We start from the raw sequence: 21,426 nt of genomic DNA on the forward strand, positions 1-21,426 counted from the left end.
GTCAAGCACTTACCGTATGGTAAATCAGTTCGATTCCAGCCTAAGTTTGGCTCGTTGACTACGGTAGCAACCGAAATTTCTAAAAAGTAAAACGTACAGATACTCAATAGTTGGCCATTGCTGATACTCGCTCCAAGCCATGCTCAGTATTATTTACTTTATCATTGTCACATCGTTACGACTCACGAGTATCGTAGAATTTAACTGGTATTAAGTATTTTTATTGATTTTGTCGCACCATGTACTTCGATCTACAACTTTGTCCAAAATAAAATTGTTCGACATTTCCACAATACACCACGTTAACGTGCCGAGGCATCGCCCATCAGCAGTCCTGTACTCTTCGCGTCGATGTTAAAACCCAACAGTAGTTGCCGTTACGGATTTCTCAGTCTTACCTTCAAGTCTTTCGGGAATCTCGACAAATTGACCCAGTGCGAGCGATACCTGCAACACGGGACCTAAACCGCCGGACGATGCCCTGTTTAAGCGTTTGGGAGGGGCTATTAAGACTGTACTGTATGGTATGTTTTCTTATGTTTTACGTTGTCGTGTGCTTCCTTATGTTATCCTTATGTCAACACAGCTGTTGATTATGGGTGTTTTTGTTTATCCGTTTTCGGGACTGATGATTCTTATGGTTTCGGATCCGGATCAACCCCACGAGGAAAAAGTGAGTCTTACCCGGAAGAACAGTTGCTGGATGGTGGTTCGGTAAGACAGGCCGTGAAATCGGTTTGGGATATGATACATTCATGATTAACATAATTATGTAGACTGTAACTCTTTACTTACGTACTTTAGCTGAGTAAAGTAATACTACGCTTGCTATCGAAAACACTCAATTACCCATGCCACTTTGCATGTTTTTCTGTCACATTCTCCAAATCAAGAGCCAGAACGGCATCTCTGGCTTCCTCGATTTTCTCTTGAGCTTCTTCGAATGACTGGACGCCGGTGCTGGCTTCGTGAGGAAAGGTTTCGATCGACTTAAGAATGTGCAAGGAAATGTTTTGTAGTCCTTCTCCATACTGTCCAGTATTAGCGTAACCCAGTACTGTACTGACTTAACTGAAGTGACCATCACAAACCGATCTGAATTCCACAAAACCAGTTTACGGGATCTACAATCTACATCCGCATAAAATTTCATGTCGTAAATCTGTATCGGAAAAATTACGAAATTGAAAATAAGTTAAGATAGGGAACAATTACAAGAGTTGTAAAAGTTATAATAACTATGGGAATTAGTAGGATGATGCGAATTGGTAATGTAAAAAATACTAATTTTAATTGCCCTTTAGTCGTAGACAGTCCGCAATACTGGTAAGCGTTTCAGGTCGAACGGAATCTTCTAGGGTATTGGTGATGCATATTCTGTCCGTAATATAAGCGTTGGCGTTTTAAGTGGCATCCGATCGAAATTATCATTGACTTTCTTGACGTCGTAATTGGTGAAAAGATATGTCTACCAAGGATTTTTTTTAAATGATCCCGTTCAAAGCATTATTGAAGGCTGACTGCTGAGATTCTCCGGAAGTCAATTATAAAGGAACAAGCTAATGTATTTTATGAGCGTTCTTTAAAATTAAAGTTTGTCCTTTGATCTAACGCTCGCATTCCCGCCCCGCTTGCTTTGCTAACTTTAGGCACCTCTTCACGATCCAAGGAATTCTCGACGTAATTCTTTTGACAAAGATTCTTGAAGGTTTTACTTTTTTAAAAAAAGAATTGTCCGTGCTGGTTCTTCGCAATGGATTCGCATTGGAGTTTCCTCCAGAACCGATCTTCCTCTGGAATAAAGGTGCACCTTCCGTATACCCAGTATCTATGGCCAATCAATAACGGGTGTGCGGAATGTGCATTTTGTGCACCACATTACAGCTTTAGTTTCCAGAGGTTCTGTCAACAAGGCTCGTTGAGCAGAAGTTTCCGCAAAAATGACCTCTTCTAGTCGAGCTTTTTCCGCATTTTCACATTGCCCGGAATAAACTATGGGTTCGCAGTGAACTCACACTGGTTCGTGACGACCAGTTGTCGGAAACGTGACAGGAAACGGAAATCGGAAACTTGAAACCGGCCGGAAACCACCGGTAAAGGTTAATCTCACTTCCGGCGTTAATGAGTCAGTGCACGCTAAAATTTTTATATTCGCGTTTCAGATTAATCAACTGTTTCTTCACTTTCTTGAATCCTGTGCTGTAGTATGGCAACGAAGACATTAGCAAGATGAGATCTTCTAGCGGATCCTTAAATACTAATTCGGTTCAAAGAGGTCATTCGCAGATACAACTTTTGCTTTGATATTTGTACACCCACTTCTTCACCCTTTAAAGTATGCCGATTCTGCAGTCAATCCGCCGTTTTCACAATTTGGGCACATACTGTATCTCCGTTATCGCCTCGCCCAAAAACTTTCGAAGTACTTTTCAGTTTGCCCGCTTACGCGGGTGTGCTCTTCTAATATGGTGGACTAGCGCACTAAGCGCAGAATTATTACGTAAACATTATTCATAATTAACGCCTATCGAGCTCTCGGAAGTAAACCTTTGCCGCTTGAGGATGCCGGGGCTTGTCGTCTACGCCGCGCAATGTCCGTACGGTGCACTGACGACGAAAGGCAACCGCAGGTCGCTTGGCAAATCAACACAAACCGCACCGGACACCCCACCGGAGTTGCTTTAACAAACGGATGAGCAAAATATTTTAATGTAGACCGGTTACTGCACACTGCACAGACGACATCCGAAAAAGCAATCTGGAAATATGAGAAACATCAGACTAAATATAACGATAAACTGCATCACTCGGCCAACGTCCGAGCATGCGGATTTGCTCTGCAGGAATTCCGGCAATGGCTGCTGTGGAGGCTGCACCAATTCTTATCGAGTGAGAAGAATACGCATGGCCAAGACTTCGTTTTAATAATGAAGACAGATATTGACGAGTTAGAAATGATCCATCAGGGGAAAGGAATAGAGGAGACGTAGGAGTATGAATACGATCTCCAAAAGAAAGATAAGTACTACAGTTAAGCACTGGGCAGGTTTCGCTGTGCAAGCTAGGAATGAGAACGGTGACAGGAGTCAGCTGAGAAGATTTAGAGATTTTTAAAAGAATCCGGATACAGCGATCAGAAAAAAACTATGTCAGATCTTAGGAGAGTTGAACTGGAAACAGCTGCTTGCTTTGGTGCACAAAATTCGGAAACTCGAAGAAAACCATAGAAAGAAAGACATAAGGCAGCGCGAAACATAGCAATAGTGTGCGGAGGAACAGGCAAAGAAGAAATATAGCGCAATAGAAAAGTTAGCTTGTCCAGAGTAATTCCATCTCGTTTACGAATTGGTTGCCCACGGATTCTCATCCACCCGGAAAACATGAACTCCAAAAACCGCTTGTCCGGAACGGGATCGCTATATCCGTTTAGTAAGCGATGGGTCACTACTGCAGAAAAATAAACACGTGCAGTTGCACATGAAAGACCTTTCTGATATAAATATGCTAAAAAATTCCGAATGACATGAGAATCCGAGGGCATCGCGCAATACTTGAAAACCAAACAAAAATGGTTGAAGCAGCGTAATGCAACTCCGTAAGCTTGGCGGCTTGAAGGGGCTAAATGAGCGTGCAAGAGCGATGTAATAGTGCAATTAAACTGGGCATTATGCGGGTATCCTAAAACAAGAATAAATACAATTAGTGATAAACATAACGAATATTCAGCCGAAATAATACTTTGAACGTGACCGTTTAGAATCGGCAAGGCTGGGAAGAAAGGCAGCAAAATCGGGCGTGAAAGCGTTAGGTTCAGGAGACGCTGTCGGATATACGTTAAAAAAGTTGACCATCTCGCGTCGAGATAAGGCATCGGCCGCTAAATTCTCGCAACCCGGAAGATAGTTTATTCGCAGATGAAAATTGTAGCGCGCTGCTTCGAAGTGAATTGAACGAATAAGATGCATGACACCAGGATGCTTGCAAGAAAACTTTGTCCAAACCAGAGCTACTGCTTGGTTATCGGTGTAAAAGGTCAGCCGTTTTCCATGCCAGTGTACTCCCCAAATGGAACACGCAAAAAATATCGGTGCCATTTCGTACCAGGTTATGTGCGGTTTTAATTGGAGTACACTGTCCGGCCAGGCGATATAGAACCACTGAGAGCCAAATATACCACCACAACCAGAACCACATGCGTCGGTAAAAATTTTCATGGTTGCGCGAAATATACAAACGAAAACTCAATCTACTACGATAATTTTCTCACAAGCCCTACGCCCTGCGCTATACTTCCAGCTCCAACGAACAACATATTTCGTTGCCAAGCACTACGTGAGCTCTGCGTTAACGACATTTAATGCTTCCAGCATTAAATGCCATTATCGGTTACTGGTTTTTCTATAGTTATTACCTATAATTTATCCAATTGTTTGTTGATATTTTTAAGTTGCTTTAACACTATAGCATATCTGTATAACAGCCATATATAGATATGTGTTTCCTTTAAATAATATTTGCTAATCGCTTGCGATGCTCTTTATCCAGATGTTCGACATTGTTCTAGAAAGCCGGGTGGTTGTCCATGTTTTCCGGGACTTCAGTGCTTCCCTTTCGCATCGCAGTCAGTAACCACTCGAAAATCATAGTCGTTTTTTGACCGCGTACCATCATTACAATTTAGATAAAAATAGAAGCTATAAGTATCCTCAGATCTGACCGTGTGCCGTTATTTGTTGAAGGTCATCCGTATCACTTTCCATAGATGCAGCAGTTAATTTACTATCCGATCTGTGGGATTCGCAAGCAAAGGTAACCTTTGTATCCAATCAGTTAGCGAGATTCGGTTTTCCACTTTATTTCTTTGCCATATTCTCGCAGTTGAATGTCTGCATGGTCAGCAATAAGCAACCACTGTTCAACCGCAGAGTTTTGAAGAACGGCATTGGTGGAAAGCCCCACAACCACACTAGCCGAGATACAGTCATATCCTGTGTACGTAGGAGTTCTTCCGGGTCGATTGCCACGTGCAATGGACGCTCGGTGTACATCAAGCGTTGGTCTGCAACTTCGATTAAGCAGCGGAAAAGCAGTTGACGCCGCACGCAAGGAACGCACGTTTTGTTGCGTGTAGCGAAGCGCGTTCGGTGCTGCGCTGGAATATTTTTTCGACGCGTTCCGTTGCGTGCGGGTTTAGGATTTCCATCGCGTACTTCTCAGCGTGGTTAACTGCGTACCTTTGATCCGTAAAGGCAAGCAGCACAGATTCGCTTAGATCGTTCGGTGGTTAGTGGATCTTGTCTGGTATCACGTCTGCCTTCGCGAGGAAGAACGCTTCTTCCTGTCCGAGCGCGAGGCGGTGATCCATCGATTCTTGGGGCTTTCAGCAGATTGCGTGAGCAGCATAGGCGTCCAGCGGCGCGCTCTGCGTTTTGTCACGTACGATGTTATATATTACGTCACCAAATTGCAATCTTTATATATAATTACAAGTACCGAATCTTAATACCACTGAGTTGTATATTCAGTTGCACAAATTAGATAATAAAACATTAACATAGAAGCGAGAAAACTTACGCGTGATTGTACTATATTAAAAGCGGTTAGCATAGCAATAAAAGGTCGCTAACACGGAGTTTGGCTAATTTGTTTGTTGTATTTAGACGATGTGAAGTGCATATGATGAACATGGATAAACTGCGTCGTCATTTGAATGGAGATGTGGAAAAGAATCAGGTAACATGAAAAAGTTATTTTCTGTTTGTGTTTCCCATGAATTTCTGGGGGTTGTTGACAATAACTGCTGTATTGCACAGATTTAGAAACCTACTGACATAAGACGTGCGTGCGTTTCTATTTTATTCCGATGGAAGCGTGGAATGTCGCACTATCACGATTGTTTACTTTTTTAGCGTTTGCATTTCCTGGCCATGACTTGGTATTTCATTTCCTATATTCCTTGCGCACACCACGCTGATAATTATTGATTTATGTTCGCATCGACTGCGATTCACGGTTTGTCGAAATTTTTCGTTTTGTGGCGATTTTCTGTATTTTATTTAATTATAAATATTTTATATTTAAATCTAGTCAAAAATTTATACTCGGTGACTGATTATCTAATTTACGTCATGTCTATTCTTTTAATTTAGTGGGCATTAATTTATTTATATTTAAACGAAAAGTAAGTATTGTGACGTAGAAAGTTGTATTGTGACGTAGAAATGTCCAGACCGGAAGTCCAAAGCGGACGTGACAAATTGCAGAGCGCGCCGCGGGACGCCAATGCTGCTTGCCTGCGATCTCTTCCGCGACCTGGTACTGGTTCTGTCGTCAAGGGTGGGCCGGTGTTCAAAGGTATCCAGAAGTTTGCAAGTACATACGACATGCACATCATAGGATTACGCATAAGTTGCCCTGTCCGGCAAAGCGATGATTTTTAACGGAATGTGGAACTTAAAAAGATTTTGCCCATCACCGGTCATGAAAAAATGTGCCACTGCGATCTTCAAAACACACTCTTCAAAATGATGCGCTTCGGTAAGCAATTTTTTACCGAAGAATTTTCAGAAATTTTCTAATTACATTCAGTTGGTGAAACGCTCTTTAAGACAATAAATTTCTAACGAACATTGCGGAAAACGAGACGGTATCTGAATAATAATATTATAATATCTTGATAGCTCCATAATAATTAGCACTGCTCGCATCTACATGGGCGCGCCCAAAGCTCTGGCCGCCAGTGGGGAGATTGAGAAACGACTGTCCCACCAAGATAATTATAAAAATCAAGATAGTATAATAATCGAATTACGATAATTTGAATTATTACGAATGACGGTATATATTTGGAATTCCGAATTACCGTAAATATTCAAGAAATTTAAAAATAGTCTAAATTGTCGCCTGTGTTAAGGGAATCTCCTTTTCAGTCTGATCGCTGCATACATGAACGTCGGCGTATGTGCCGTTCCAGCAGATACGCTGACGGCAAGCAAAACGGTAACGTTTAATTGTAGTTCTTCAGTTCCATAATGAATACCGACTCACAGCTACTCGTACTTCAAGTACACCAAATACTCCACCGTTTTGAATATCAGGTGGCTTACTACCGGAAATATGCTGTTTGTAAAGTACTGCGCATCCATTAAAAATCTGTATCTCCAATAAATCTACAAGTAGTGCCAACGAAAAAAATGCGAGCGTCATTACAGTGAATGCGCACGTACTGAAATGAGATAAATATTCTGTCGTATGACCATTCGTCTCTGTTCCACCACAGCCTCTTTCCGGTTTGCCAAGATCGTACATGAAACTTGTTATCATGCGACGAAGGTTGTAGCTTACGTAATCATAACCATTATTTTGTTATCGCGATTTTAACGTATTCCTGTTGTCCTTGTGACCTTTTAGTGCATTGACTTGCTTGCCGCAGTCCGATGGAAAATGCACCAGTTGTCAGCTCAGAACTTGAAAAGCATAGGAAAAAATTAAACTTGAAAAGCATAGGAAAAAGTTATGGCAATGCAAATATGTAGTACGGATTTTTGTAAAGCCCTACTACTCGGTAGCTACGCGATTGAAGCTATTCCGTATTTGGCAGCGTTTCGTTTTGCGGGTTTGCTGAACGTTCGCATGCCGGGTACATGACTAATGTTTTGAATTTTGGCTTTCCTCCTCCTTGTAGAAATCTATACAGATTGCTGTACTATCGTTCTGAGGAGGCCATCGGATCCGGCGCACCGTCTAGTCTCAACGAGAACTCTATGATCAAGTTAATTTTGCTTTTCCTTCTGACAGAAGGGAACCTCGAAAAAATAAAACTTTGCAAATTGCAACCAATAACCCAGTAGCAAATATCTTAGCGAGAGACCCTTCAAATACCCATCCGAATGCCACTGCCATGATACCGAACAGCATCTCCGTTGCATTCCCAACAGGTAGAAAAAAATGAGACAACATCTGAATGTAACTCGATAGCTCCAAAAGGAATATTTAATTTTCCATGCGTTTTCAAGAAGACGTCGTCAGGGAGACAGGTTAAGAAACGACTGTACGACTAAGATAATTATAATAATCGAATTCACGTAAGGAGGACAAATCCACGGGCGAGAGCCCGTGGAAAGGATTTGGAAAGGAAATTGCCATGGAATTCCATGGAATCCGTGGATTTATGGAAATCCAAATGGATTTCCGTAAATCCAAGGATTTCATAGTTTTCGTTGGAATACCGTTTTTTAGCCGTCTAATTACATAACTATTAACAAAACACTATTTCAGTTATCGTCACGTGCTTAAATACTGCGCATTCATCACTTAAAACTTCATTCAAGCCTCCAGACAGAGTTAAGGGACACAGAACTATCTGTTTTTCCTAAAAAAAGGCAGTAATATTATACTACTAGAGTATAGTACAGATACCGCCGGTCTACAGTATAATACAGATACAGTATATCTTATTCAAGAGGCAAGAGGACAGTCCAAATACAGACTGTACTTATTTTACGTAGCCGCCCAAACTGACCCTTTTCGTTTACTTCTTTCTTGTGGAATAGGTCAAAAAAAGAAGTCTTCTTGATATATGTGACAGACGACAATACATGTACCTTTTCGAACAGATAATTTCATTGGATTGTCCTGTTGAATAAGATAATGCGTACTGCGTAATTTTATCCTTGTTTGTTTTCTGCTTAGTTTACTGAGTACAAACATGGCGTTGATGTAGTGCGGTTAAATGGACACTGGTACAGTACAGTAACTTGTCGCTGATACTGTACGAGTCATGCATGCGTACCCATGTTGCAATCTGGCGTTTTTCAATATCTTTGGCGCGTTGTTTTCTTTACCGGGCAAGCGCCAGAATAGGGACGGCCATTTTTCAAACAGAAAAAATTGCAGTTACCGGTTGAAAAACACAAAAAGTTTTCAGTTTTTTAATTTTTTACTCGACATTTCTGGGCACTTGGAATTCCAAATACAGGGAATCGGGAATTCCAAGCAAAAACTGGAATTCCACGGATTTCCTATTTTCCATTTTCCAAATCCGAGCCGGTCGCATGGAGCGCGGATTTGGAAATTGGATTCCATCCGTGGAATTCCATTTTCCATGGACGGTCGTTCCTTAAATTCACGATATACGAGTACTGCAGTAGTGTATTCAAGCAATTTGCCAGTTCTCCTGGAAAGTCTTTCTTTCCTCTTGTGTTCATATGCTCTGAGGCTGTGTGTCGCATCCAGGAACCGCCAAGTCATAGATTAACCCGTTTAGGGTAAGAAGGGGGTTCCATCAAAGTTCCATTAGTTCCGGTAGTTCCATTGGTTCCATAAGTTCCGCTGCTGCAAATATTCGTACATCGTTCTTTGGCGAGAATAGTGTAACAAGGGTTACGCTAATCGAACCCAAAGAAACTAGTGTGGGTTCGATTAGCGCCCTGTCTCAGTGCGCCCTCGTTTGGCACCTGTGGAACCTATGGAACTGTATTGGAACTTATTGGAACTAATGGAACTACTGTACATCGTTTAATTGCGCCCTGATGTGACACCTGTGAAACCTATGGAACTCTATTGGAACTTATTGGAAATGATGGAACTACTGTATACCGTTTAATTGCGACATTTTGTGATGCCAGTGGAGCCTATGAAACTCTATTGGAACTTATTGGAACTGATGGAACTACTTTACACCGTTTAATTGCGACCTGGTGTGACACCTGTGGAACCTATGGAACTCTATTGGAACTTATTGGAACTGATGGAACTACTGTACATCGTTTAATTGCGACCTGGTGTGACACCTGTGGAACCTATGGAACTCTATTGGAACTTATTGGAACTATTGGAACTACTGTACATCGTTCAATTGCGACCTGGTGTGACACCAGTGGAACCTATGGAACTCTATTGGAACTTATTAGAACTGTTGGAACTACTGTACATCGTTTAATTGCGACCTAACGTGACATCAGTGGAACCTATGGAACTCTATTGGAACTTATTGGAACTGTTGGAACTACTGTACATCGTTTAATTGCTACCTGATGTGACACCAGTTAAGCCTGTGAAACTTTTTTGGAACCCGTTGGAACCGAAGGAAACACTGCAAATATGCCTTCGGGCTCTTACGCTATCTTTACCTGTTGCTGTGGAAACCTGTTGAACTAAAAGTTACTTCAAAAATTGCTGTAGTTAGAAGTATTTTCGAAAATAATGTTAGTGAGGGGTACTATAGCGCACAGAAACTGAGGACAAGAGACATCGTTTGCGAATACTGTTCGTAATTTTATCACCTCATTAGTAGCAGCAGTGTAGCAGTTTAAAATTTGTAGCAGTTTGATGCTTTGAAAAACTCCGTTAAGTGATCTAGTGACCCAGTTACCAGTACTGTCCTTTGCATAGATCCCGTTAGGTAGGTGGGTGACCGAGCTACCAAAGCTATCCAGTGCACAGAGCCCGTTAGGTGAACGTATGACCAAACTGCAATATTACTGAGCAAAATAGAGCAGGGCCTGCTAAGTTCTTAATGGGTGACCTATCTAGCACCACTGTCCAGTCTTAGCGTCCTTTTAGTTTGTAATGTGATACTCTCGTGGGTGATTGGATTCGGATGGTTTTTCGCTAAGAAAATTTAACAAAAAATGATCTGTAAAGTCATAGTAATTGCGTTCGACTGCACGAAACCAAAACATCCATTTTTTTATAAAATTTTTGTTATCGGGCTCTTCAGATTTATCCGTTCTAAGTTAACAATCCGTAAACCGGCCAAGGAGTTTAGAACCCAAGAAACGCGGAGGCGAAGCCGAGGCTGTTTCTTGTAAGTAATATCATCATCTGCTGAATGTTTATGAGTCACAGCGCGTATTGGCTGCAACTTTTTCCAGATACAAGTTTCTGCGCTTAACGATCCTGTGTAGAAAGAAGAGTTGACGGTACTTAGTCATTTTGAACATAGCATGCTGGAATGCTCCCAGCCAACGGAATGTCTGCTCACAACTCTGTGTATTAGCACTGAGCAGGTTGGGATAGGCCGCCCGGATTTGGTCTGGATTGTACTTTGTGTGGCATTTATGGCCTTTGTGGTTGCCCAAGTGGAAGCCGTCGATTACTTTCGTCATCCCCTTGGTCCAAAGCTCGTCATATGGCGGTGGTAGCGAAAGTTTTTGAAGCGTGGCTTTCAGTCGCTCCAGATTGCACATGTTATCATATGCCAAAAAAAGTTTTGGCCAGTCGCATGAGGGAACTGTTTGTAAGACCTGATACATCCAAGAAATCAGTATAAGGAATACCTGGGATGGAGACTCAGACCTGTAACAGGAAAGCAATGGTTCGGTACATGTGTCACTAACTGCTGAATCCCATATAAATGCGCACTTATATATAGGAGAGAACATGTCGATGTGACCACCCGCTCGCACCACAAATATGTATCCTCGTGACCGAACTGGCTGCAGTTTCGGTTCACCTAGGTTTTTTGTGCAAACCAGTTCACTTGTTGAATCATTGTTTTCCGGCATTGAGATTTCTACTTCCACTGTTTCGCCGGGAAGCGTCACTTCATCAGCGCGAAAGTTTTTTAAAACCCGGTCAGACGCTGCAAGAATAATCGGATAAAAGTACGATTATTGCACCAATACAGAAAGTTTACCTTGAAGATGAAATGCGCTAGCTGCAGCATGTTGCAGCGTGACCTTTCTTTTGTTTGTTGGAATATTCGCCAGTTGTGCAGCAAGAGAATGTGGCCCGCAATACATTTCGCCACGTTTAGACAACGGTTCTTCTGGACAAATATTTGGAAAGTTTACCAGCTGAACGTTTGCAACGGTATTCTAAAAACGTTTAATAGATAATGGTTTTCTCTTTATTAGGTTATTCTACGCTCTAGTGGTCCTGTCATGATCACTGTGACTTTATTGTATACATGCTGAGCAACACGATCTTTTGATTCCTCTTAAAAGTCACTTGCCTGCTGAACAAAAGCACAGTGCTGGAAGTGAGCTTTCCAGATGCCATCAACCGAGAACAACACTCCGCAACCTCTGGAAGCGCACGCCGGATGGCAGACATGAGGGTATAGACGCTCGCATCGAAGTTTGTCGAGTTCAGGAAAAGCTTGGTCAACGTCCTTGTCCGAAGAGAACCCGAAATAAAGCAAATTATTCTCCCGAACTTCATTTTCTGTTTCATAGCGGAAAAACGCTTCGGACACGTTCTGTACATCAAATCCTACAAAGTAGATTAAAGTTTTCAAATGAAAAAAGCCAATGGTTTTGGGAAAAATTTACCGGCAGCTTTTCCGTATGTCTCGAGGTACGTTTCGCAGAACCCGTTGAAAGACGCTTTGCAATGCAATCTTGAAAAGGAAGTTGTAAAACAAAGTTGGCTTTACTTGGCAGTTGTGTAGCAAAGAAGAGAAAAGAGCACTAATTCCCGTGTAATCAGTTAATTTTAGTTTTGTTAAGATAAATATGATTTATTTATAAGGTATTTAATTAGAGCACTTACACGCTTTCTACTAAGAATTTGCATAACGTTCTAGACCAATAAGTTGTCTGGGTCACGCGCACATGCGTTCGTTCGTGCTCGTAAAAGCGGTATTTGCCATCCTTTTTGGATTGAAACATGTCGTACTTGTATATACTACGACAGGTTGGACATCTATACGATAGGCGAACGAAAGATCGGCTCATTCCGTTAATGTCGTGCAGTGTGCCCTGAAAAAATGCTTAGGGTACTGTATTTTTGCCGCAATATTCAGTTGTATTTCAAAGCAGTTAATAATAACTAACAAATACCGATTGAAAATTAACGTAAAAGTGTGTGTACTCAAGACAGTAGACAGTTCACTGAACAAGGAATATAACTAACGAGTTGTTAGTAACTGTGACTACGTAAAGGTATATATTTACCCAAGCTGGCTTATTATGAAGACCGAGTTCCAAAGGTAGGCCTGTTTTAGAGCCCCTCTGGTACACGCAGCCTTCGGCGCACGTTTTCACTGGAGGAGTAATTACAACGATACTCCTTGGATCCGATGGCGAAATCAAATCAAGGAGAGACGGCGCTTCGTTCATCACGTGGATATACATATCTCTAAGCCGATCAGGTGCCAGCTGTACACGGTGTGCAAGTTCCTACATGCAGTATATCATTTATTACAATGATATTGCAGTAGTTAATTAAAAGCAATAGCTAACTAATATTTCAAGAAATATGTAGATACATCACACATTTTGGCATACTTCCAAAAGAACCGTATCCATAATGTCCAGTGATCGGTTTGCGGTGCAAACGGTGCACAACTTCAGGATTTCGTCCAGTGAATACTTGCTTAGGAATAATCTTAAAGAACCGTTCTGCTCTTCGTGTGTCATGATTTTCACTTTACCTACAGAAGCAGTTCATATCTATCAAATGCGCTTGTACGTTCTGATTAAACAGTAAATACCATTACTGTCAAAATAATTCTTCCATAACAAAACGTTCGAGACAGACTGCATAAATTAAGGTCACGTAATTTTCCTGATTTTACCGATAACGCTCTTGAGGACTTATTAAACGTCGGGCAGAAACTGTTGAACTGCTCAAGTTATACTGCTGTATAAATAGCTGCTCATGTGATACTGCTGTATAAATAGCACTAAAGGACACACAATATATTCCAGCAGCGACCTGTGCCACACTTTTGCCCACATAAACAGCCCTATGTGGAGAATTGTGCTCACCTTTTAGTCAGTACTTCACCCAAAAGTCCAATCATCATTGGGGATGGGACGGCTGACTGCACTTTCACTGCACAGCGAGCGCCAAACTCATCGACTGGCCATGAAATCACAGCTACAAATTAAAGGCAGTATGGCACCCATAGATCGTTTATTAGATTAGGTATACGTAATACTATTACTGTAATCAATGCAGTACCAGCTTAGTCAACGTATAATTTGTCATTAAAGTGATTAAACGTACTTCTTGTACAAATAACCAGGCTGAAACACAGTAAACTGTATCCAACCCTAATTTTTGTGGGAAGGTGCCAATAAAAATGAGCTGTAAATTGTAATCATTTGGAAACAGCATGTTTTTTAACAAACGCATTCTAATTAAATAATTAAGAAATTTGCTGACCTTTTTAATTTGGCTTTGCATCCTGTGAACAGGCTTACAGATACTTTATAATGTCTAACCAATCGGCTTCAGATTCGTTTTGTGTAAGAAACTTATGCGTGTTTGTGCACAGAGTACTAATAACTGGAGGAATTAAGCCGATTATAGAGTAGCGCTTTATTACAGTTCACGGCAGCTGAATACCGGTTCAAAGAGAAGGATGGTCGTACCTATTATTTTAAAAAGAAGGAAAAACGAGCAGTGGACGACTGGATTATGGCATTTGTGTTAACGCCCATTGCAGAAGTGGAAGGAAAAACAACAGAATCTGGAACGCTATTTGAACTGCAGGACGACAGCTGCACGAGGTACAGATTTATTTATTATATTATATGCACTATTGTATGGTATCTACGATTCTACGGTAGCTTAAACTCGCGCTATAACTTGCAACTCGGTTTACATACAAGAATAGCGCAGCTCGTACCGTAACCTCAGACGTTTAAAACTGATACTGTAACGATAACGGACCTTTGATACGCTTTAGACGATCAGGTACTTATATTTTGTGTATATCGGCCAATTCTGGTTTGCAGGAAGGTTTACATTCGTAGCAAGTCGTGGAACAATTTTAAAGATTTCTCCTCGGATCTGCATATCAAAGGCGGCTCGTCCGCGTTTTCCAACATGAGCAACAAGGTTCTCGCCAAGTTAGGGGAGTGGTATCACCAACGGTATATTGAGTACGTAAAATATATTGAAAAACTACATAAGAAAGCTGTATATAAAAAAACACAACAGAAAGTATACTAATAATAATGGATCAAGTGCTTTTGTGATGTTATTATGTAGCTACACAGAAGTACTAGTATACATGTAAGCACTGGACGCAATGAAGCACCCAATCCAACGCATATGTATGCATATTTTTTCATTTCTTACAGGAAATGCGAAGACAAAGAAATTCCGCTAAAGCGGCAAGCGGTTTCGCACCTGGGGCTGCAAGAAGACGGTGTTACTTTCGTTTTTGGTCCGGACATAATTTTCGTCCCTTTTGAGGGTGGAATGGTGTTAGCCGACACCGATAAATGTGCATATGTGTGGACGCCTTTGTCATCCGTTTTAATTCCCCGCACTGTCGAGGTCTATCAGGGAAAAAAGAAGGCCAGACTGTTTGCCATTATAAGACAACATTTGCCATTAGATGTCTACTACACCTTCGTACTAATGTGTGGTGAGTGAAATATTTATCACTGTTATAAAAAGATACTCGTATTATTGTAACCATATCCACTGATACCGCGTCCACCTGAATTTACTTTAATTATTTGTATTGGTTGTCTAGAAAACAGAAATACTTTTAAATTGAATTTGTATAAGTTTGAATATTGGATATAATTTTTAGCACATTCTTGGATCAGCATGTTTTACGGAGTCCTGATCAGGCACTTCAAAGGTTTGCCAAGCTTGATCGTAGTCGGACTACCAGACACGTGGAAAACGCTCCTTCTGAATCTGAGCGTGTCAATTTTCGGGACAAATATGGAAGACATTTGCAATTTAGGGGAAATAACTGATTCCGCAGGCCTTGATCGCTGGACAAAATTGCACGTTCCTTTAATAATCCACGATAATCCATTTCCTAAGCTAATGCCACGTATATTTGGATGCGTGTACGAAAGAAAACTATATCTAAACTATCGCAACAAAAACAGCGGTGGTGTGCATCCTACTTCGTCTTGTGCGCTTACCATGAATTCCGATGGCCTGGATGATATCGCTGCCGCAACTAAAGACAAGTCAGTCTCAATAAATTTCGCTCTTTAAGCTCTGTGATCTACTCGATTGTGTCATCACCCACGAAAACCTGAGGTTTTTACAGAATGCGGACATTGAGTCGGGTAGCTATTTTGACCATGGATAACGAGATAACCGACATTGATAACACTGTTTTCACACTTCTGGAACAAGCGCAGCAACGTGCATCCAAAGATGTTCGGAAACTGCTTCATTTTGGCGAGGAAGGATGCCGTGAACTGACTAATGCGGTTAATGACAAATACGAAATCATCAAACCAAAACTATTATCAGCGGGAATGGTTAGCTGCACTCACCGAATTGCAACCTTATACTCTATACTGTCGTCTGTTGGGGATATGGTACTATACAACGTTATTTCCATAGCGCTAGATGACTTTGCATTCATTCTGTTTTTCTTAAATATTTCTGCAGATTGCCCGTAAAGTTGCTTGCGAGTACGACAAGGAAGAAGCTCTCCAATGCCTGCTACGGCATATTTCAAAAGCCGCGCCATATCAAACTTTACCGCGCAATGGTTTGACCGCGCGTACAACGCTATCTTTACTTCCCGACCGAAGCAACTGCTTGGCCAAAGAAAGTTTTGCTCAACTGATAGAAGCACTACGCAAAACAACTCATGCCGAAAAGGTTAGTTGCTCAACGGTGTATTTCGTCATGTAAACTGCTCACAGAATATGTGACACAAATTATCGAAAACGACACCAGGCTAAAAAATCTTATCTAAATACTACAAATGTGATTTAGTCTGTACGGTAAAGTAGTGTACTTACGCTTGCACTTTGTTTTATTTGGATGGCAATGCGGCCAATGCCTAATAAAACACCCTTTATGTACCACAGTACAACAAAATTAATTATCTAGTTCTCGAATTCATTATACAAATTTGACGATATATTCTTTCAGATGAATACGTTTTTTAAGAACGTTCTCTCGGTGAAGTTTGAAGATATTGCGGAAGACGTGCTTTGTTTGGCTGTTCGGAAGGACTTGTTCCTTGATGCAACAAAAGAGGACCCGCTGCAACAAAATCGCTGGTGCATTGACCAGATTGCTTGGGCAGACAAGCAGCACCAAGTGAATCTGAAGGGTGTGCGGAGGCGTTGCTTAATTTTGCCACGCGAGCACTTTACTTCAGAGCAACTTGCAAAGATCGATGGTATCGTCGATGCTTTGCAAGTTTCCTTAGACGAAGCGCCCGAGGTGAGCTTGGCCGGTAATCCTGCTGCTGCAACATGTAAAGCGAGGCCACATTTGGATGGTAAGACCGGTGCACACTTAGGCCTTGTCCTGAATTCGAAGCGAATCTCGTTGCGATACAGCAGCTCCACCTTGGTGTCGAGTCTGCAGCGAATTTATCGCCTAAAGTTAGTCTGAACACCCAATCCACTGGAGGCTGATTTGGCCGTCAACCGTAATTAACTGCACTAATCAACAGCTCCGTAATATGACAGCTGCAGTACATTACATGACGCTACCTGGCTACCATCATACTCGGTTGGCGGTTGCGCATGCTAGGAAAGGCAACCATCCACGGTTGACGGCTAAATAAAACTCCAGTGGAATGGGTGATAAGTCTAACTTTAAGCGATAAATTCGTTGCCGACTCAGCACCAATCCTCCTTGTACTTTTAATTGTGGATTTAGCTTCGCAAACGTCCAGCGGCATAGGAAAGCGCAAAAGCAGCGCCATGGAAGCTACTGAATCTGGAACGCAAAATGCTAACATGGATCAGTCACTTCCAGCTAACGACAGTGACTTCTCACCACTATCTAGCAGCACTCCAAAGAAAATGACTGCAAAAGGTAGAGTTTAACTAGAAACTATAAATCGAGCTTGTATTTAAGTTTTTTCGAAATTTTATAATGTTACGTTACGCTGCAGATAGAGTCCGCACAGGAAACAAAATTCGATCATTTTCCGCTTCCGTTGTTTCTGAAGGTGAATCGTAATGACTTGCTAGTGAAGCAAACTGTACATAACTATAAACCTTCGACCTGAAACTCACGGAAGTTTAATGCAGATGATCCCGAAGCTACAAAACGTGCCGTTCATCATCGTTTCGGAAAACTCAGCCAAGACGATACCAATGTAAGCGAATCCAGCAAGATCATAAAATGCGGGAAGTGTCATGTGGCTCTTATTCCGGACAACAAAGACAAACCGTGGTTGCGCTGCACAGTCTGCCAACATGCTTTCCATCATATGTGCGCATCGTATGTGTCACCTCGTGTTACCCGATCAGGAAAACCACCACCAAAACAGAAACCTTGGAAATGTCCTTACTGTTCTAAGCGATAAAAACTAATTACTAATAATTATCGATTAATTATCGATTAATTATGAATTATCGATTTTTGCAGTTAGCTCTTCATATGCTTTGCTAAAATGCTCTAAATTATAGATTTGATTTTCTGCAGTGCTTCTGTATTTTCCCATTTTACCGAAATTAATTAGGCATAAAACGTCGTAAAACCTTTCCTAATGATATCAGCTTGAGCATCACCGGTATTTTCTAGTAGCGTTAACTACTAAAATATTAGAAACATAATTAGAAACCTAGTAAAATATTGATATTATTTTCAATGAGTTCTAGCAGCATTCGATGCTTTCCCTTGGTACCACAAAAGGGCGCAGTGCTGTTAGTTTGAGAAGTTCTAACAGTTCCAACGGGTTCCATAGGTTCCAAATTCCAATGATGTTAAATCAGGTCGCAACTAAACGATATGCAGTAGTTCCAACAGTTCCAAAAAGTTCCAATAGAGTTCCATAGGTTCCACTGATGTCACGTTAGGTCGCAATTAAACGATGTACAGTAATTCCAACAGTTCCAGTAAGTTCCAATAGAGTTCCATAGGTTCCGCTGGTGTCACATTAGGTTGCAATTAAACGATGTAAAGTAGTTCCAACAGTTCCAATAAGTTCCAATAGAGTTCCATAGGTTCCACTGATGTCACGTTAGGTCGCAATTAAACGATGTACAGTAATTCCAACAGTTCAAGTAAGTTCCAATAGAGTTCCATAGGTTCCACTGGTGTCACATTAGGTTGCAATTAAACGATGTAAAGTAGTTCCATCAGTTCCAATAAGTTCCAATAGAGTTCCATAGGTTCCACTGGTGTCACATCAGGTCGCAACTAAACGATATGCAGTAGTTCCAACAGTTCCAATAGAGTTCCATATGGTCCATTGGTATCACAGGCTGTTGCAGCGTCTGAATATTCGAAATCTTTGTTTTCGCCTTTAAGGGAAGGTACAGGGAAGCAATGTCTTAGTTACCCTAAACGGGTTAAACTCTCCGCCAAGTTATCACTACAGGTAAGAATTCAAGGGAAAGTTTCTTCGATCTGCATAGCTTGCTAACCAGTTTTCAGCATACTAAGTCGTTGGTTCCCTTAGTTTCAGCGTACATTACAGGTCCAGAACTGCACCTGCGTTCTAATCCAAATAGTTCTCGCAAACTAAGCAGGTTCGTCGCTGCTTCCTTGTGCGCAGTAGAAGCAAGGATACGTAAGGTGTTCCATTGAGCCTGAATGCTTGGGAGTACATTTTTTTTGCGCCATTATCTCTGGACCTACAAGCACTTTCTGATGGCAAGCTTGTTAACGGATGCAGACCCACAATCTTAACCTTGTTAAAAACCCAAGCGCTTTGACTTTGGCGACTTTATACTAGTGCTGTTCTTAAAAATCTTTAGCTCCGATAGACCGAAATGTTCATGTGGTGGCAACAAAATGAAATAATGCGAGTGCCATTGGAGTAGCTGTGGAACCAATTGCTGGATACCACATATGCTGAAACGCTTAACCTGGCTACTTTGTACCCTGTCCGGAGACATCTGCAGGTTGCTCAGCTTTCCGATTGAATGTTCATGGTGTGATAACTACGTACCCATCGTCATCAATGTAAATCTCTTATGTGATAAATAGGGAACTCTTCTTCCGCGATTGCGGTTTTGTTGTACTGTCTTGTTGAAGGCAAAATTAATATGTATTTGGACGTTATAACAGTAAGTCAGTAACTAAAAGCGCACAATCATAGCATAAGTCCCCACTTAATATCGAACATACAGAAAAGGTATGTCTTGGCCTATAGCCTGTCGCGTCTTTTCCACAACTTCCTCCAACTTTCCAGCAGTTTGTTATGGTCAGTTCGTTTTTTTCCAGCAGCGCAGTTCGTTGAGCTAATAAATGAAATTAATTACCACAATCATATTTTTTGCACAACCTTAAAATACTGGTGTTTCGCTTGTGACCTTTTGGTACATTACTTGCACTAACGGTACGCTTTGGAAGCTATTCCGTATTTGACAGCGTTTCGTTCAGCGGATTGGCTGAACGTTTGCATGTTGGGTACGGAGTGATTCCACAGTCTGCGAAGATGCAGCAGTGTGGAGAGTCTGTAGTACATATCGGTAGTGGAGATTTGCAACTTGCTATCGAAGAACCAGCTACGGAAGCGTGAAAATACAGCGTGTTCAGACTCATAACGGGTAGAGCTGCTTTACAAAACCGAGCGATGTTGCTAACGTGCCACAGAGGTTCTAGACGACACTTGCGCTGTGTGAACGTCTGTCTTTAATCACATAAGGCGGCATTCAAGTACTGCGTAACGCGGGAGGAGTGGGGGGTGGGCCTGCCTCGTGTTACCTGCTCATAAGTAATACATGAAGAAAGGTCACACAAGGGTGGGGGCGGGGGTGGTCGAAAAAGCAGAAAATTTGCGTTACGTAATACCTGAATGACGCCTAATTGTGTATCTTCATAAGTATTCACTGCTTTTTTTTTACTGTAGACACGAATATTTCCTCCCGCTGGTTACGCAGTTCGAAAGGTCAAAAATTAAATACTTAAGCCCACTAGGAATAATTTTGTTAATCTTAATAGGAATAGACATGATATTATTGCAATATTGAGCCGGGATTTATGAGCGTGTTACATTATTTATCAATTAGACAAAAGCCTGCTTCTTTCTGGATATGCACAGAACACAATCTTTGCTGACGGCCGTGGGCCTGCGCTCCGGCCAACCAAACGACAAGTGCTTTAGTTTTAATTAATTTTGTTATAAAAATAATGGCACTTAATAAAAGAAACTAAAAGCCTAACAGCAACTTGTTGCCATTGGTAAGTACATACATAATGATACATTAGTTATACTGTTATGTTTGCAGAACTGAATTGTATTGACATAATATAAGCGTTTTTGGTCCATGTGCTCAGTAAAGTTTTGGGGGAAAACCAGTTCGATCCATCTTCTCGCCGCCATTGTTGACTAGCAACCGCAAACTATAAAGTACTGTACATCCATCCATTTGTGCGCAGCAGCCCAGACTTGACACCGTCCGTATTTCCGTCCGCCGTTAACTTCTACAGAAACAAGTACTTTTGATAATTTTATTTAATAGTATAATAAATGGTAATATGGGCCCCATCGCCAGTTCGATCATGATGCCATTGAATAGGCCCATAGAGAACCTATTTCCCGATACTAACCAGCGTTATTTTCTTTGC

General features: G+C 41.4%; 1 protein-coding gene and 1 pseudogene across 6 annotated transcripts; one reads left to right on the forward strand and one right to left on the reverse strand.

Annotated features, from left to right (window-relative positions):
• Positions 1–101: 101 nt before the first annotated feature.
• LOC129598826 (uncharacterized) lies at positions 102–18,546 on the forward strand. Of its 6 annotated transcripts, XM_055496900.1 has the most exons (16): positions 102–714; positions 4,565–4,621; positions 4,740–4,809; positions 5,661–5,733; positions 5,910–6,012; positions 6,220–6,537; positions 14,281–14,462; positions 14,691–14,837; positions 15,039–15,328; positions 15,500–15,893; positions 15,977–16,253; positions 16,327–16,542; positions 16,819–17,173; positions 17,560–17,718; positions 17,798–17,854; positions 17,937–18,546. In XM_055496900.1, exons 7-16 carry the CDS (start codon positions 14,371–14,373, stop codon positions 18,212–18,214), a joined length of 2,265 nt encoding a protein of 754 aa, XP_055352875.1. In that variant the 5' UTR covers positions 102–714; positions 4,565–4,621; positions 4,740–4,809; positions 5,661–5,733; positions 5,910–6,012; positions 6,220–6,537; positions 14,281–14,370; the 3' UTR covers positions 18,215–18,546. The 6 variants fall into 6 exon arrangements, with proteins under 6 accessions (XP_055352875.1, XP_055352873.1, XP_055352872.1 ...); XM_055496898.1 differs by lacking the exons at positions 4,565–4,621; positions 4,740–4,809 and having other exon boundaries at positions 102–524; positions 587–714; XM_055496899.1 differs by lacking the exon at positions 102–714 and having other exon boundaries at positions 4,396–4,621.
• Positions 2,706–4,279, reverse strand: LOC129598827 (uncharacterized; annotated as a pseudogene).
• Positions 18,547–21,426: the final 2,880 nt, after the last annotated feature.

The sequence above is a fragment of the Paramacrobiotus metropolitanus genome, unplaced genomic scaffold (genome assembly GCF_019649055.1).
Source record: "Paramacrobiotus metropolitanus isolate TYO unplaced genomic scaffold, Prichtersi_v1.0 Parri_scaffold0000130, whole genome shotgun sequence".
In the NCBI taxonomy this organism is placed as follows: domain Eukaryota; kingdom Metazoa; phylum Tardigrada; class Eutardigrada; order Parachela; family Macrobiotidae; genus Paramacrobiotus; species Paramacrobiotus metropolitanus.

What these genes read in the sequence shown, in the direction of transcription:
- LOC129598826 (XM_055496900.1), top strand. Translation starts at nt 14,371, where the DNA reads ATGGCATTTGTGTTAACGCCCATTGCAGAAGTGGAAGGAAAAACAACA. An exon ending in TGTCGTCTGTTGGGGATATG is followed by an intron (nt 16,254 to 16,326) that starts GTACTATACAAC and finishes ATATTTCTGCAG; the next exon opens with ATTGCCCGTAAAGTTGCTTG. An exon ending in AAACAACTCATGCCGAAAAG is followed by an intron (nt 16,543 to 16,818) that starts GTTAGTTGCTCA and finishes ATATTCTTTCAG; the next exon opens with ATGAATACGTTTTTTAAGAA.